Source organism: Amblyomma americanum, chromosome 10, assembly GCF_052857255.1.
Source record: "Amblyomma americanum isolate KBUSLIRL-KWMA chromosome 10, ASM5285725v1, whole genome shotgun sequence".
NCBI lineage: Eukaryota > Metazoa > Arthropoda > Arachnida > Ixodida > Ixodidae > Amblyomma > Amblyomma americanum.
In genome coordinates this window covers 86,377,163-86,396,039 of record NC_135506.1, presented here as the reverse complement: position 1 = coordinate 86,396,039, position 18,877 = coordinate 86,377,163, and the positions used below count along the sequence as shown (strand labels likewise).

General features: G+C 46.5%; 1 protein-coding gene across 1 annotated transcript in view; it reads left to right on the top strand.

The window, feature by feature from the left end:
• The window catches only part of LOC144108521 (uncharacterized), a 65,510-nt gene that overhangs the window by 7,093 nt on the left and 39,540 nt on the right, over positions 1–18,877 (top strand). Inside the window, exons 3-4 of the mRNA XM_077641737.1 lie at positions 80–245; positions 2,480–2,710. Of these exons, the coding sequence (XP_077497863.1) occupies positions 80–245; positions 2,480–2,710 (397 nt within the window). The remainder of the gene's footprint in view (positions 1–79; positions 246–2,479; positions 2,711–18,877) is intronic.

Genomic DNA, 18,877 nt, shown 5'->3' with positions numbered 1-18,877 from the left:
CACATTAAGCACACTGAATTCTCTAGGCAGTTCTTTACATGTGCTCATTCGGTCCTCCCACTGTTCGGTTCTTTTTCAGAGGACGTCAACATCGTTCCCTTGCACAGCCTGTTCCTCGCCTGTGAGAAGTGCGGTGACCTCTTCACTACGCAGTACAACTTGGAAATGCATACCCGGCGGAAACACTGGCGTAACACGCATGGAATCCGCCGTTGCACGTACTGCACCTACACGAGCAGTCGCAAGTAGGCCTTAAACCGTTTTATGGTGCCATTTCTTGCTTTCCTCCATCGTGGCTAGTTAACTGGAGAGATGTCCTTTCTGCTGACGAGCGACCTTTTCAAGCCGTAATTACCTTAAGAAGCACAAATCGTGAAGTCGCCATGCAAATACACATTCAATGCTTGAATGCCACGATTTTGGGACCGAGCACAACGCAGTCATCAGCATCACTTGTAGCAGTAGTTCACTCGAAAGTGTCCCTTCGCACTTTTTTGCGCGCTTTGTGTTCATTTTCTATCAAGAAACAGTGCCCGCCTTTTTCCAGCAAGGTAAGAATTACAGTCCAAACTATCCTGGCGGTCGCACAGGTTGCATTCGTTGTTTCGGAAGTTCGTAGTAAGTTAACTCCTAATAATACACCCAAATTTTAGAATCACAAAAAAAAACAGTTTTATTTTTAAAAAGTGAGTTTGTGAGTTGTGCGCGACTGATACTTGAAAGCAAGCTCTATCAAAGTGCATTTTCAGCTGTCCACGGTGGTCATGTGCTCCCCACCAAGAACATTGCCGCCAACAATCTGCTTTAGGGATGCGACATAACTAATTAAGGTTGAAGCGTTAAAGGCAGGTGGCAATAGGTACGCCTCCTTGTCGTCGTCTTCATAATGTTCCCAGCAGTCTGGGAGTGCTCGTACTTTGCGTAGAATGCTTCATCAGTTCGTGGCTCAGTGATGCAGGCATTAAAGAAGTTACCAGTGCCGGCCAGCTGCGCAATAACGACACGTTGCCACAAAGCCCACGTGCGTCACCGTCGTCTGCCATGCCTGGATCATGCGGCGGTGAAGCTAGCGCAAGTACGCGCAGAACGTATCAACTGGACAGCCTGCCTGGGCTTTGTCTACTCACGGTGGCAGCGCAGATTGTGGAGAGCAGATTGGGCTGGTCACGCTTGCCACGTGATCCGCTGGGCAAGCCAGGCATGCCACGTGACAGCTATTCAAACATCTCTAATTGCTACCTTTGGATGATCTCCTAGCCCGCTCTAATCTCACATGCACTTTAGAGGCTTTCCCCCGCCGGCACAACCTTACGCAGTTATGAGCGTTGTATGCCTTACCCCGTCTGCGCGCACATCGCCGGCGAGTTTTCGTAGTTTTAATGCTGCCTTTTGTTGTTGTTTTTTGGGCCTGTAATTTCTGTTCAGAGCGATGTCACCAGAGCTGCGTGGCACTGTTAGCCATCCACGGTCACGGGAAGCGCGAGTTTTTAGACAGCGAGGTGGAGTTCAAGGCGCCTCCTTGTTCGTCCTAACCGAGTTGCGTTATGTCTGAGACGCGGTGCCATTCCTCTTATACACAATTTTACGGTAGCGCCACCTTCATTCGTAATAAGCGAGTGTTCGTTATATCCACGGCCATTATTTGCTGCCTCCGCTGTATAGAAATTTGTAGTTTGAAGCCACTTTTTCGGTGTTAGAATGGAGTGAATCCTTCGGGTGCGAAACGGCCCACCTGGTGCTTTTCGCAGCGGCCACTTTTGAGGAGTGGCACAAGTGTACGAGCCGCCCGCAAAATCTGGTCGTCTCGTGGCCAGCCGATCATAAGCGCTGACCTTTGTTGGGCGCTAAAGAATTTAGTTCGACATTGCGCGTGTGTGTTTCGGTACTTGCAGAGCTTAACTGAGCAGTGGTGCCTCAGATACTCCCCAATAAGCCTGATTAGCATTATTGCTGAGTCGCTCCCATTACAACTGAAGTACGTGTCTACCGAGGTTCCCTTAGCGAGGACATAAGAACTAAACCTCAACAGGAGAAGTTCGCTCATTGGGAAGAACTGAGTCACAAACAGGCAAAGATTCGCCTGACACCTGCGGCAGCTATATAGATCGAAGGTGTGAACGCCATTGGCGAAATAATAACCTTTGGGGTTGTGCACATAAAAGTAGACACCTTTCGCCTGCTGTGTACCGGTTGTAACTGTTACTGAATCACCGGGAGCCCGCCACCGCTGTTCATCACGCGCTGTTTAGTCGTGATGCTGCACGCACAAGCGCAGCTGCCGGGTACCTTGTGCCATCTGGCGCCGTCAGTGCGATATGCGAACGTGCATTGTGTGCGCGGGCTCCCAGTACTACGGTACGGTACCGCTAAGGTTAACATGGTACAACATATGCTAAAGGTGCCTACTAACGGAGGCATCGGGAGCAGAAATTTGTAGTCGTGTGGTAATTCTGCTTATCCTTACCCTTCATGTATGCAGGGCTGATATCGCCAGGCACGAGCATGCCCACGTTGACAAGCGAAACTCCTTGTGCCATGTGTGTCAGAAGAGGTTCTCCCAGCCGGCCAATCTCAAGGTTCACATGAGGATCCACAGTGGTGATAAGCCCTACGAGTGCAGCCAGTGTGGCAAGAGGTTCAGGCAACGCGTCCATGCAAGGAGGCACGAGCAGGTCATACACTCCCGCCAGTACCCGTTGCACTGCCCACGGTGCGGGTTCGGTGCCGAGGACGTCACCAAGCTCAGCCGCCACACATGCAAGCCGGTGGCCACGACGGAAGGTAAAGAAGTATTCAAGCGGGGCCGAGGACGGCCACGCTTAAGGGCAGACGGAAGTGCGCCAAAGGTACGACCGAGGAACACAACGGAGGGTACGCCTCGTCAAGGAGGAGAGAAGCGGGGCCGAGGTCGACCACGTAAAGCAGTAACGCAAGATGCGTCAACGTCGAGACCGCAGCAGCCTACAGGACTTGCACTACTGCAGGAAGGATTGAAGCCACGTCGAGGCCGACCATGTAAAGCAGTAGCGTAAGATGCGTCAACGGTGTAGTGAGATGTAGCGTTCTCTACTGAATAAATAACCTTTTTGTCACGTTCACTGTCCGTCTCCTTTCCTCAAATGCAAAGCAAGAAGTCAAACATTAGACCAGAAGACGAAGCCGTAGACAAGGCCCCCGAATGTGATCACGCCCGATGACAGCTTGTCTTGACAATGAAGGGAAGGTAATATGTTAAGTCTGCCAGAGAAGCCGGAAATGATTTTTGATTGGGGGGGGGGGGGCGTCAAGACATCAAGCTTATTTTGCTAGTTATTTAGCGCTCATATACATAAGTTTTTATTATTTTTATTTTTCAATGTCCAAAGGTTGATGCAAATTGTCACGATGTGGTTAGGACATTCCAGCAGTCAGGAAAACAAAGAAAAAGCTTCCAAAAGAACCTGTATAAGAGGCTCACTTGCACCCGCTAAGAACTGAATGACTCGACGACGGCGATACCACAAGCGTGCTCGGCGGTCATCGGACTGAATGCTTGCATTTCTTGTCCGCGGTCAATTTAAAGGAGCCTGGAAACCTTTGAGATAAATAACCAAAAGCCAAGACAACAATCCTCGGAAAGTATGGAAGCATTTGCACCTGGCCACGATCAATGGAGATAAGTCTGGTCGCATCTGGCGTCACAAATCATAATGATAAAGCCGCGCTCTGACGGGCTTTAAGTGCCAGGGAGAAAACAACGGAAAGATCCACGGCAATATAAAATTAAGTCTAATGGGACGCTTTATAGAGGGGAAGCATTACTCACGAGAAGTGATCAGTTGCAGAAAAAGTTTGTGCATAATTTGTTTAAATTCTGTTTTAAACACAATATGAATTATGAAATTATAAATTCTGTTTTAAACAAATTATTAGATTTGTGAACCCTGAGGTAAGTCGCAGGCTGCACGGCCTAGCCTGCCATTGACCTAGATAAGCAACATGTAAATGACTATACTTTTGTTGCGATTAGTGCGCTAATAAGTTGAGTACCTTGGTCATTGTCGAGTTTTTTGGTCATTACTGAAATAAGTTTCCCAGGTATTAGTGGCAGCCAGTATCGCAGCTTTCAAGCTGCATGGATTTTGATCAAGGGTAGTAACGCCACCAAAACAAACTATTCTACGGTGATGAAGAATTTCAACACTTAAGTCCTAAATTAAATCTTAATTTCCATAATTATTGAGCCTTGACCCATGTGCTCAACTCCTACTTGATAAATTTAAATAATTTTTTGGCTTAAGAGAACGACACCACGAACACTTTGTTGCAGCCACAGATGCTCACAAAATAATCGAAAATGCTTACATGACAGCACTATGTTGCTGCTTACACATGACAGTAATGTTGCGCAAGCAGCACTCAGAGTGACATGAACACTGGTTGCACTGCAAGCAACCGGAATAGTAAGCTCATTTCCCTTGAAAATTACCATTAGACTAGACACCATGCCGAAGAATAATTCTTGAAGAACGGAAATACAAGTGCATGGTGAATCATAGGCCCTCCAAATTCCGATATAAGTTTTAGATAGTTTTTATATTACTCTAAGCTATACCATGGCATGACTGAAGATGGCTCCACTGTTCAAACCTGATCTTAGAAAGTGATGACACAGACTGCTGTTGTCAAACGTCGGATGTGGTTGTTAGGTGCTCTTTGTGCACAGTAGGATTACATTATAACGCTAAATACGCTAACACAGGATGGTATCCTCCACACATTGCCCTAAGGAAAATGCAGTGGAAATCAAAATTAAGAAGTTTTCTAGTTGCAATAACTAAACGTCCGGTAAAAAACTTATTTCCTTTTTAACCACCCTCCATTTATACAACCAATTCAAATTGGCTTTATAGGCAGTACTTGCGCAGGTGTCAGTTAAGTTTAAATACATCTGCTGAGCTCATTCAAGAACCTGAATTGCACTACTTTCGCCAACATGTTTTTCGCATACCATATTGCAAACAATGGAAAAGGAAGGCGCAACTGAGTCACCCCAACACGTGGACATGCACATTTGTGGCGAACGTTGGAAATAAATTATTTTCATGGCAAATCTACATAGTTGCCTATAGGTAAGAAAACAACTATGTAAAAGTTGTAAAGTCCAGCAGTCGAGACAAACCTAGCGGATCCACAGTAATGCATGTCGGAAGCATCTAAGGCAGTTTTTTCTTCTAATCCCATGCAGTGCGGTGGTAAGCAAATAATGTAACAGCTGACAAAGTACTAAAATGTGGAACAATGCACACAGCAGTAACGAGTGGGACAGAAGCCGGACACCATGAGCTGGCAGCCCACAATATGATAGCAGCGGTTCAAGTCAGACGCAAATGGTTCCCATGTGCTAAAGGCCTGCTCTACACGGTGAGCAACCAACTCATGCCGGTTTAACCTTGCATAAGACCGCACGGTTTTCGTGAAATCTATTAGAGAAAGCGTTATCAAGGGAGCTTTTTATAAGTCTAGCACGCGCAAATTTTCCTGAGCATTTTGCCTTCATACAGAATAGAAAAAGCTTAATGCAGTTCCTTCAGTCAGCTAGATTTGGCACCCCGCAAGCACACCGGGCTGAACAGCACAGAGACAGCGATAGCAAACTCTGTCCTTTAAGCGGTTCTCTACGACCGCTTAGCAAGAACGGAGCCTCAATTCAGTACTCGCTAATGCAGACAGTGGTGAAGAGCTGCCTATGGTTTAAATCACTTCGCAGTTAAAGTTGCGCACAAAGGGCTTTTCACACTCAGATGTGATGAGCCCGAAATAGAACGGCATTGGATAGCACGGCATACGAAACCTCAATGCTGCCGCACAGCTGCAGAATAATAATAATTGGTTTTTTTGGGGGAAAGGAAATGGCGCAGTATCTGTCTCATATATCGTTGGACACCTGAACCGCGCCGTAAGGGAAGGGATAAGGAAGGGAGTGAAAGAAGAAAGGAAGAAGGAGGTGCCGTAGTGGAGGGCTCCGGAATAATTTCGACCACCTGGGGATCTTTAACGTGCACTGACATCGCACAGCCCACGGGCGCCTTAGCGTTTTTCCTCCATAAAAACGCAGCCGCCGCGGTCGGGTTCGAACCCGGGAACTCCGGATCAGTAGTCGAGCGCCCTAACCACTGAGCCACTGCGGCGGGTCACAGCTGCAGAACGATAGCAAAAACTACAGAACGGCGCCTGCCTGTCCAAGCACCTAAGCAATGAAGAGCACATCCATGATTTTGTGCGCAACGCTGCATCGTCCAATGTCACAGATGCGGCTGACGCAGTCATAAAAGAAACAGCTGCTCTTCGCCCAAAGAAAGTATATTCTGATGATGGCATGCTGGCGCGGCTGAATTTGAGTGTACAATCACCACCGTCTTAAAGCGGGGACATGTAGCATGTCAGCGCTGCTCCCGTTCGAAAAGATATTGCGCCTTAATAAAGCAAGCACGCCCTAAAAAAAGTAACACACGCTCAGGCGTTCACGGGCGATCGTCCTTTGTTGAATCGTACCAGAGCGCTGCTAAAATCGTTAACAATATACACAACAATAATACATAATATATTTCACAAGCTCATTTACAGCTCAGGTACACAGAAGAAATTAATTTTCAAGTAAAGAATCACCTTGCAGCACGCTGGCGCCTAATTCTCAAAGGAAATCGTAAAAGCAGCACATGTTGAAGCGAGCGCCCTTTTACGGCAGGAGGACGCATGGTTGCCTTTCTGCATCTAAACTCCTGCCATAACCAGCAAAACTCTGCGATGGTCGCTTCGAGCCACAAGAGCTTGATAATGACGCTGCCAAATTATTGTTTTTTTTAACTCCGATATTAAACGTCTTAAAGAACTTAATGTGTCGCCAAAAGTGCTGAATAATACCAAAGCGCAGTGTTTAGGTTCCGTGGTAAATGTAGCCCGGCGGTGCAGGTAGGATCCACATCGGGTCATCTGGTTTTTGAGGGAGAGCTGGCTTTACGTCAAAGCTGACGGCTGGCCCTACCTTTGATGCCAGCTTGAGCCAATCAGCCTGGCATATGCTCGCGGCCTCATCAGTTGCCGAGCTTGTTTTGCCGATCTAGTCGGCTGCCTACCAGAAGCCACTGATCAGCCCATGTTCGGCAGTCGTCCAGCACCACTTGAGGCGCAGGGGCAGTGTCATACTGGTCGCAGTATTGTAGAGGGACAGCCGTATAGACATTGTGAGGGATGTCCCGTTAGATGACATGCACCCCGTTTGCCTAGGTGTGGGGCACAAATTGATTGTGTTGTGCTCCTGTGGCCCGAAGCTTTAAAGCTTGGAGCGAAATCCGCATGGAACTCTCAGAGGGAAATGTCAAGGACGTAGTAAAGTTTGTTCTTTGTCAATTTAAACGAAGGCAGCGTAGTCTCACTCTGGGTTGGCGGAAGCCCACAGGTTTCTTCTTGCCATTTGCGGGGCCTATGCTGCTGTCACCAGTTCTTCCGTCATTGATGTATCAAAATATTATAGCTTTACATATGTCGGTGTTACCACTCTTTCGATGCCTAATGGCACCAAAAGGGAAACGCAGTATGCAGGGGAGCTTTTGAATCATTTCGCTAAAGGCTGTATGGCATATGGCAAGCTACATGCTTCGCACAGTGAAATGGACTATGCCCTATGGCATCCGATCTTTAACTACTTTGACCAATAGATTCATGGAGCATGTTCCCAAATGAGAACCACATGTCTACACTTTATTACACTGATATTACAAAACTTTGGAAATAAAGATACGGTGTTAGTCATCTTTTTTAGATTTTCCGAAAGCTTTCGACCTCATCAACCATCGCATCCTTATTCAGAAGATGGAATACTATGGCTGTCGTGGTAAAGTTTTTTCTTTAATATCTTCTCATTTATAACATTAAACGCAATTTGTCGACATTCATACGCATTGCTCAGCCGCAAAAGCGAGTTCTTTGTTAGAACACTTGTATTGAACAATAAAGACTGATGTTTTGAATTGGTGTCATAAGAAATTTGTGGAACTCGGTAAACTTTAATAATACCGGGCGATAACTTATTACACAGGAGCACAGTGCACGGGAGTGACTCCGCAATTCACCACAACGAAACTCGGCAGACGGAGTGTTGGGGTGCACCGGCAAATAGTATTAGGCGTAGTTCTAAGCGTCACAGGCCGACGAACCTGCGCACAGTGTGAGTTCAGCAGCACAGATGAGACACACACCACTGGATTCGACGTCTAATACTCTCGAGAGCTGATTAAGTTTTTCACTCTCACACTTCTGTTCACTCACAAAGAGGAACGCTACTTCTGGTCTTTGAGAAATTTAGCGCCTGCGATAAATTCTTAAGCATCAGTCCAGAGCGAGTGATGAAATATCGACCTCACAAAACAGGAGTCTCAGTGTGTGTAAGAGAGAAATCTTGCTCTTAAAAACAGGCTAGAAATATTGGAAAGTCCGAACACTCTACAACTTAAGTAGCAATAATAAAAACTAATCCATTTCAAGGGGCAGAATTTCTCAGGCAGCAATGAGCATATTGGGTCAAACCAAAGACTTAGAATTATTGAATTGATATGGGTCCCGGCTCACACGGGGAACCCTAGTAACGAAGCGGCACACATAACAGCTCGAGGATTCGTCAGCCGAGCGGGGGAAGCTGTCGTTGCTGAGAGTTTTTCGAAGGACAACCTATCATCTTTTTACGATATTACTAATCATTTTAAACTTGAAAGGAGGATATTCATTGAATGGGCTACCCAGGTCGCTGTCAGCCGTGGACTGATAGCCACCTAGCACAGATCGACTGCATTCTGCCTTTTCTGACGAATTAAATGTTTTCCAATCCAATCAATAGTCAATGTGATACTATTAATTATTAGCTTCAAAAATTCGGCTATGCTGCGGCCACAGATGATGATGTTGATATCTTCAGCCTTGTGTTAAGCTGCACCACCTCTCGCGCCGTGCATTGCAGAGCGTCGCCTGCCTCAACATAACTCTATCTGTTGTTGTTGTTGTCCTCACACAATGGCACATAGCCACAAGGGGGATTGGCCATAACCAGGCGGTGACTATTTAAATGACCAGTTGCATGTGGCAAGCATGGGATGACCTACCAAAATTTGGATCGCACAGTTTTCGTAGCCGAGGAAGTTGCAGGAGGTTAGGGGGGGGTCATACAAACTAAAATTTAGGCAAAGAAGGGGTAGCGATTACTATAAGTGGCTGTAAAAACCGAAATACAGAAGCTGATAATGGGATGGGCAGGACGAAAGCTCATGAAGGTAGACGTTTTGATTCTTGTAGATAATTTTGAACGGCAGAGCAAACATTCCCATTGGTATGGCCAAGCATAGAAGCGCCAAGAGACAGAACAACCACAGAAGACAGGCGCAAACTGAGATTCTGTATTGGAACTTCTAATAGTCGCCTCCTAATCGATGAGTAGCGAGGGCAAAAAAGAAGAAAGTGCTGTATTGTTTCCGGCTCCACACAATACGGACACAATGGGGAGATCGCCAGACCAGGCCTGTATAGGTGAAAATTTAGTTGCGGCACTCGGCAACGAAGCCTCGTGAAGGAAATTTCAAGATTGCGCGATCGCCAGACTGAGCTTCTCCATGGGAACAGTAGGTGCTGGAAGTCGTCCAAGGAAGTAAGCGCTGATGCGCCCAGTTCGTTCATTACAGTGTACCGTCAAGAGCGTCCCGCCGTGATGAAATCAGTTGTTGGAAGCGGGTCAACAATCGGTCCACTCAGGGCTGCCTTCGCTAAAGCATCAGCTGATTCATTTAATAGAAGACCCCTGTGTCCAGGAACCCAAAGAAATCGAACTGATGTGATGTGTGGAGGGATCAGGAATTTTAGAATCCGAAAGAGCTGCGATTCAGTGGACGCCAAGAGGGAAGTGCATAAAGATAACGAGTCCGTAATTATTATTACTGCTGATAAAGAAATTGATACCTTGCGCAGAGCGAGAACCACTGCTAGAAACTCAGCCAGATAGATAGGAGTGAAAAACCAGTCAAGGGACTGAAAGTAAATACCTACACCTGCCTTTTCTGCACACACCGAGCCATCAGTCGCAATTGCAACATGTGAGCTGAAGGTCGACAAATAATCCTGCAACATACCATTTACCCATGAGAAAGGCAGTAATTTTGCATTACGTGGATAAATATCATCGTAGATGATAGACACATTTGCAGAGATGGACCGCACCGGAACAATTTCAGGTATTCGCACGTTGAGTGGGCCCAGCAAAGATTCAACGAAACAGATTTGGGGAGTTTGAAGGCGAGACCATCCGACACCCAAGAACTCCGCTCGCTGCCCTAGGAAGATCAACTCGGATGCATGCTGGTCCGAGTCGCAAAACTTTAAAAAACGTTTGTACTGTCAAAAGGCGAAACCTTGCAGTAAGAGACGGCACCCGCGCTTCCAGATACAAAACATTGTTTGCCACGTATTTAGGGAGACCCAAACACAGGCGCAGAGCTTCTCACTCTAAGAGCAGAAGTGGGCGCAGTTTGTATGCAGCTGCTCCTGAAAACAAAACGCAACCGAATTCCAAGATTGGCCGGATATACATTTTGTAAATCAGCAGAAGAGCATGTCTGCGCATACCGCAGCGAGGGCTACTCATCCTTCGCAGAAGGCCTACCGCCCGAATCCCTTTCGCAGCAACCTGATCTATATGTGACCGCCAAGAGAGAGAGGAGTCATAAGTTGCCCCGAGATACTTTAGGGAACATACCTGAGGAATGACATGATGACGATAAGACAATGAAATGTGTACCTGTTGAGTAACCGGAAAAGGTAACAAAGCGCACTTGTTTACATTAAGACTTAAGTGTAATTCAGATAACCATCGGTCAAGGGAATATAGATATGACTGTAAAACCATATACACAGAATGTAAATCACTCGCAGCAGCAAAGAAAGCTATATCGTCTGCATACACGTACGTAGTCACGTCAGGGGAAGTCGGAATCGAACTGAGTAAGAGGTTGAATAGAACAGGGGAGAGAACTGCACCTTGAGGCACACCTCTAGATTGATGAAATTTCCTTGCAGAAACTCCGCGTTGACAACAATAAAATTCTCTGTCAGCCAGGAAAGCTGACACCCATTCCACAAAATAACTTGGCAAGCCCAGAGCACGTAGTCTGTACATCAGAGGCCCATGTTCGACACTGTCATATGCTTTCGAGATGTCAAGAGTTACCAGCGCAGCATACTGTCGACGCCGGCGCGCTAGTCAGACACGGCTTTCGAGGTCAGTATGCGCACACCATATAGAGCACCCAGGCTTGAAACCAATCTGACAGGGGTTAAGTAGTCCCTTTTCAGTAATAATGGGCATGACTCGTCCATACAGCACGCGTTCAACCAATTTCACCAGATTCGATGTCATGAAATTGGTCGAATGTTGTCTAAGACCAACCCTTCGACTGGCTTTTTAAGCACCGGGATAATTTTGGAAACACGCCATACATCCGGGATCCATGGGGTTCTAATAGAGTAATTTACCAGCTGCAATATAGCATTGGGGGATTCGTCGAACAGTATTTTAATCATCGCAGAGGTCACACGGTCAGGACCAGGAGCTGCAGAAGGTAACCGATTTATCACCTGGGAGAGCTCAGAAACCAAGACATTAAGGAAATCATCATAGTGATTCCCAAGCAGTTGTGGGCGAGAGAGTGCAGCCGAAAAACGGTGTTCCAAGCCTTTGCCAATTTCTTCTAATGACCTGGCAAGCTCTACTGGAGTCAGCACATTAGAGGGAATGTTGTTAGGCGGTGGCAGCCTGTTCCTTGACCTCAGAAAGCGAAACAAGGCTTGTCTGTTATTAGATTTTGATAGATGGGCATAATTCTCTTCATCATATTTTTCTTTTGCCCTAGCGACTGTGCGCTTGAAGGTAGCTGCAAGAAACTTATAATCGATCCAATTCCGGGGACATTGATTATGGATAAGTTTCTTCCAGGCTGCCTTGCGCCGCCTATAATCCTTTGAACATTCTGCATTCCACCATGGGCTCTAAGAAGTGCCTATGCTATCGCACACTGTAAACTCTGATTGGCTCCGTACCCGATCTAAAATAGAGCATAAGCCTAACACCCTGCTCTCCTGAGACAAATTTGGCAAAGAGTGTAGTTCTGAACTGAGTGAACTTTTGAACTTGTAATCGACTAGGGTGCAACTGAATCCGCCGATAGAAGTCATCGGACACACAATGTCAAAAGTGAGTGGGAAATGGTCACTGTTTGTGGCACAGTCAACCGGAGTCCAGGAGGAAACTGCTACCCCTGGGGTTGAAAACGTTAAACCCAATGCTGATCGGGAGCGCCCACGGAGAAAGGTCGGAAAACCCGAGTTATGACAGTTTAGGTTATTCACACAAGCCCAATCCCATAAACGCAAACCGCACTGGTCTGTTCGATAACCCCAAGTCAAGTGATGCGAATTGAAATCCCCAACAAGCAACACATGTGATCTGCTGACAGAGAGTAAGGAATCTAATGGCCGTGAGTCATGAACCCCAGATGGAAAATATACATTTGCGACAGTAATGGGATGGAAACCAGGAACTGAAAGATCCACTGCCTGAATTTCGCAATGAGCGTCCACCCGCTGAAACACCAATCGTGCCTTGTATTATTATTATTATTGTGACAGAATCTGGATGAAACCAGCAGAAGCAAACCGCCCCCCTTTGATGGGCGGTCCATTCTAAAAATTCGATAATGTTCCATTTGAAATGAAAAATCTTTCGACAACCAGGTTTCTTGAAGCGCAATGACATGAGGAGAAAATCGATTTGAAAGAGTTACTAAATCAGTGAAAGCTGATTGAATGGAACGGTAGTTCCACTGCAGCACTCTCAGAGACCCTATTCTGGCGAGAGATCTGCAGCAGCAACTGCCTTTTCCAAAATGCTGTGGTGACCAGTTTTTCCTGAATTACTCTTTTTTGTTTTGGATTGAGCAACGGCCAAAAGAGACCGCCTACGTTTCTGAGCTCGAGCATCGAGCTCCATCAGCTCAACACACCCATCAATTGCTCCGGTCGTGACTTCAGGTACATGAGTTGTAGGCGTGCGCTCTTTTTGCGGCTTCATTGAAACAAGGGAAGGCGTCTCCGCACTGAGTTCAGTAGGTACTGCAGGATCCACGGATGACTTGAACGCAGCATTGGAGGTCATTATTGAAGAGGTCATTTGCGCCACCATGACTTGCGAAATGCACTCTGTTACTGAATTCACTAGCCGATCCATGACCTTGGCCATTGCCTTTTCAACCGCTGTAGCAATCGCATCTGACAGACTTGAATCCACGACCGCAGTCGTCTGCCGTGCTGCCACACTTGAGTACCCGTACGTCCTTTCCTTAACAATATCCATAGCCTCGCGCCTTGAGCACCGGCGCTTTTCTAACACTTCCAGCACCTTAACCTCCTCAGCCCTTGCAGGACAATTAGAATATGTGGCGGAGTGACTACCGCTGCACAAGCAACACATCTCATCTTTTGAACACCTTCCTACACGGTCATGATTGCCACCACACACACTGCACCTTGAGCTCGACTTGCAGGCGTTCGCGCTGTGGCCAAACCTCCAGCAGTTGCGGCATTGAAGTGGCCTTGAAGAATACGGAACGACCATGAAAACCAGGGGCCACACCTTCAACTCAGATGGACAGGAGAGACCCGCAAAGGTGGCAATTACCGTTTCAGTTGGAAGTTTTGTTTCCTCAACGACCCGAGTGCTCCGATGTACAGAAATCACCCCTGCGGAGGAGAGTTTCTCTAGCGTTTCCTTAGGGCTAAGGCGTGGGTCAACCCCTCGCACCAGAGCTTTAGAGCACGCCAAGTGCGGCGGTATAAATGCGCTTACCGACTGGCTTCCAAAAGCTGTGGACGTTAACAAATCCATGATGCAGGCCTGGTCGGCCGACCTGCACACCACGCCTCCTCTGCCGTACTGCCGGACATCACAGATTTTTAATAAGTGAGGCGTAATCGCCTGTAGCGCAGTCTGAACCGCATCCGGGTTATTGAGTCGAATGGCGCCACCATCCGATGGAACCAAGGCCACGGGAATAGTGCCGACGCCACCCCGAAAGAAGGCGTCCAGGGGGAGTTGTTTAGGGGGGAGGCTGGCCGACCACAGGGAGTTCCCCTGGCCAGGAGAGGACGTCTACATGCGCCCCTAGCGACCTGCAAGCGCCCTGCAAAAGCGAAAGACAATCAAGCAATCAGAAGCTAGTGATACGAACAGTCACCGCCCAGTGAGACCACGCCCGCCTATATCTGCATTTATCTGTTGTTATTGTTAGCCTATCAAAAGATGGCACATACCCACACTGTGGGATCGGCCAAGAATCGGGTGGCTATTCACCTGAACGCAGTAAACAAAAAGGAAAAGCATGTGGGAGCGCAACACCGGTGAATTTTTCGTCATGAACAGAAAAGGGATGAGTGTTTTGATTTTAAAATTTTAAGAATACTAATAAAGAGAGGGATTAAATATTAATGATTTAGTCAAAGTGTAATAATTGATAGAAAAGAAAAAGTTGGAACACTTAGCAAGGCAGTCGGTGAGATTCAATCAGGAAATTTTGAACAGCGGTGCAAACAGATCTGAGGCTGAACCCGAATGAGGTGGCGCCAAATGATAGCAAGAGCGGGCTGCTCAAACTAAGGCCAAGATGCTGCAAGGGCTCCTCCAGCAAGCTGTTTCTCAGTTAGTTGAATCGGCGACAAAACAGCCAAAAATGTTCAATAGATTCTGGCTCACGGCAAAATGCACAAAGGGGAGAGAGCGCCGAAAACGACTTGTGTAAATAGAAATTTAGAGGGGGGATGCGGCAGCGCAGCCTCGTCAGTGATACTTCAAGCTGCCGAGAGCAACAAATTTTCCTGTTCCAATAATATTTAAGGTGCTCATAATCCGCCGATGTTAAAAGTGATGTGTCTTGTGTGCTTAAAAACACACGTCGCCGAAATCTAGATGCTGTAATGCAGGCTGTAGCCGGGATGATTGGCAACACGGGGCCGCTGAGGGAAGCCTTTGCGAGATTATCAGCAATCTCATTTACTGTCACACTGCTGTGGCCGGGAACCCATACTAAATGAGCAAGGCTCAAATGCGGAGGAAGTAGGGATAAGAAAGTTGATAAAATGGGACCGTCAACCTGTGCAGCGAGGGACGAACACAAAGATAAAGAATCAGTAATTACTGCAACTGCTGTAATAGAGGGGCCTAGCTTGCGTAGAGCAAGTAGAACTGCTAGAAACTCTGCTTGAAAAATAGGGGTGAAATCTGGAAGGCGCAGAGAAAAGGACCAGTCTAAATGCGAGCAAAATATTCCCACACCTGCTTTTTCATTGCATTGCGATACATCAGTGGCTATTGCTATATCTGTAGGTAGGGTCCTCAGATGATCTTCTAGAAGACCATTTAGAATACTCGGTGGCAAAAGGTTTGCATTTTTTGGGAATATATCATCGAAAACAATGTGGATAGTGGGCCCATTCCGAAGCACAGGAAGGATATCATAAATGTTTACATCTAAAGGCTGAAGTAATCTTTGCACAAACACTACCTGAGGGGAATTGAAACGAGACCAGGGGACACCAAAAATGGAGGTCGGCTGAGAACAAAAAATGCTTTGGGAACGGTGGAAATGGGATTCATAGATCCTGAGGTAAGTTTGCACAGTTAAAAATTGAAGTCGTGATAAGAGAGACGGAATGCGGGCTTCAAGGTACAGCACATTGATAGCCACAAATTTTGGAAGGCCGAGGCACATGCGAAGTGCTTCCCTCTCTAAAAGGACGAGAGGGCGAAGTTTATATGTAGCCGAGCCTGAAAACAACACTGATCCAAATTCTAAAATTGGCCTGACGTACATTATGTAGATCATTAATAGCGCATCTCTGCGCATGCCGTACCGGTGATGACATAATCTCCGTAACATGCCCACGGCACGAGCCCCTTTCGCCGCGACATGGTCAATGTGATGTCGCCAGGTGAGTTTGTTTTCATAAATGACCCCTAGGTATTTTAGGGATTGAACCTGCGGTAATATTTTTAAGGGCACAGGGTAAGGTAAAATTAGAAAAAAATCGTTTTTTTTCTTTTGGAATTTTAAAAGTTCAATTCTTTCTACACATGTTCCATGATCGCACTTTCCTCAGAAAGCCATATTTACGGCTGAAAAACGCTTTTTCCGAAACCAAGTAGTGAGCGGCCACGCCCCCTTTCAGGATTAACTTCAATTTTTTCAACCAAAAAGTCCACCACCTGATTTCAAAACTTGTCTAAAATCAGCTACATATAAAAAACTGTCTGGCAACTATTGTACAGCTCCTCTTTTTTTGCCAAGACAATCCTGAGACGCTTTGCACGTTTTTTCCACGTTTCTGCAACCTTCATGCAGCTGCGTCCGAGTGCTATCCCTTTCGATCAGTATTGTAAATTGTGCCGGTGTTGGATGCTGCTGATAAGTTGAGATGCCCAGGGCAAAGAAGGCCTTCGTCAGGCGTGAATTTCACGGCAACCGCTACGCTCATCGTGAAAAAGCAAAAGGATGTCCACGACCGAATGAGATCCCGAACGCCGAACGCGCCAGCTCCTCGACATCGAAGCTTTCAAGATTTTCTCTGTGCTTCCAGGAAGAGGATGTGCTACAGAGCAGCAGCCAATATGCCTAAATGGACATGGACGGCATTTGTGCTGCAATTACACGGATTTGTGTGTGCAGAGAGTGCGGTGGAAGTGTTGAGCTCATCGAAATTGTGACAAAACGGGTAGGTGTTGCAAGAGTTTACAGTTTGAACTGTGAAGTGTGTAGTGCCGCACAACGATTTGAGACGTCGAAGAAAACTACTTCTGGCCTCTATGAAGCCAACCTCAGGTTAGTGTATGCCTTGAGGTCCATTGGTAAGGGAATGGCTGCAGGAAATATACTCTGTGCTATGCTAAACCTTCCTAAGCCGCCGACAAAGTTTGCGAAATACAATCAAAAGCTTCTAGGTCACATCGAAGCTGCTGCTCAGGAGTCGATGAAAAGGGCAGCTGACGAAGCTGTGCAGCTGAATGAGGGGGATAAAGACATCGCAGTTGCTCTTGATGGAAGCTTGCAGAAGCGAGGCCATACTTCCAATAACGGCATAGTCTCTGCGACCAGTGTAGACTCTGGGAAAGTGCTGGATCAAATCAAATCAAATCAAATCAAATCATATTTTATTCTCCAGAAAGTATCTGGATCGTCACCTGGGCTAAAAGCTGTACGAACAGCTTGACGAAGGCCCAGGAAACCATTACATGGCAGCAGCAGACAAAACGAAATAACAATTAATGAACAATACCGTAGTGGTCGTCAATAAATAAATAGAAAAGAAATTATACAGCGTATGCATGAGAGCAACACAGCAGAAATAAGATAACAGAATGTTTATCAATAATGAATGATTGCAAAAAAAAAAGAGTACAGTGATGACAGACATTTTCTCAGATGACATAAGAATAAATACAGATAACATTTTCACAAAGTATGTTCGCAGTTGTTTTGGACTAAATCCAGCAGTATCTTTATATTTATTTAGAAAAAATGGCAGATTGTGAGCCAAGGATTGCAGCTTGTAATCAGTTCGAAACTGTGGTAAGGACCAAGTGTCAGTACAACGAGTGTTAACTTTTGGTGTACGATATTCAAGGGAAGCAAGTTGTGTCAAGAAATTACTCATACCTGTGGAAGAAAAGTATGTTATTTGTAACAAACGAAATTCATATATATTATTTACACGGAAAGTGCTGGATGTGGAGGTTTTGTCTAAACGTTGTCCAAAGTGCAGCATCAAGGGTAAAAACAGTGAACCCCTTCATAGAGAGGTGTGCCAAAGCAACTACCAAGGCACCAGCGGTGGAATGGAAGTCGCAGGAGCACTGAAAATTTTCGGCAGGAGTGAGGAGCTTCACGGCGTTCGATACGTCAAATACCTTGGGGATGGTGACAGCAAGGCTTTTATGGCTGTGAATGCACAAATGCCATATGGTGATTCCGTTGAAATATCCAAGGTTGAGTGCATAGGGCACATGCAAAAAAGGATGGGCACAAGGTTACGAAGGCTAAAAAAAGGAAACAAAGCAGGAAAACTCTCTAATGGAAAGAGCCTCTCGGGCCGAGGCCAACTGACTGATGCAGTAATAGACAAGCTCCAGACGTACTATGGTTTGGCCATCAGAAGAAATGTAGGAAACCTGGATGAAATGCGAAAGGCCGTTTGGGCAACCTTCTTCCACTTCTCGGCCACAGACGATGACCCATGCCATGGACTTTGCCCAAAGGGACCTGATACGTGGTGTGCCTTCAACAGAAGTCAGTCAGAGGGCAAGCCATTTTTCCACAAGGAGAGTTTGCCTGCATCTGTCTTGGAGGCTATCAAACCCATTTATAGGGAGCTATCGAAGGCTGAGCTCCTAGAGAAGTGCCTGCATGGGCGAACTCAAAATGCAAATGAGTCGTTCAACCATGTTGTTTGGGAACGCGCGCCAAAGAATGTGTTTGTTAGGCTTCGGACCCTACGGATGGCAACACTGGATGCTGTTCTTTCATTTAATGATGGTAGCATCGCACGGGCCAACGTTTTGAAGGCGTGTGGATTGAACCCAGGGAGCAACACCATCAAGTGGCTGAGGGAAGCTGACCATAAGCGCAAGTACTTTGCGGACCGAGCAACACGACAGCTTACAAAAGAGGCCCGACAGTCAAAACGACAAGTCGAAAAGCGAAAAAATGACGGCGACAGTGACTACGAAGCAGGGGGCTATTAAACCATTTACTATGGA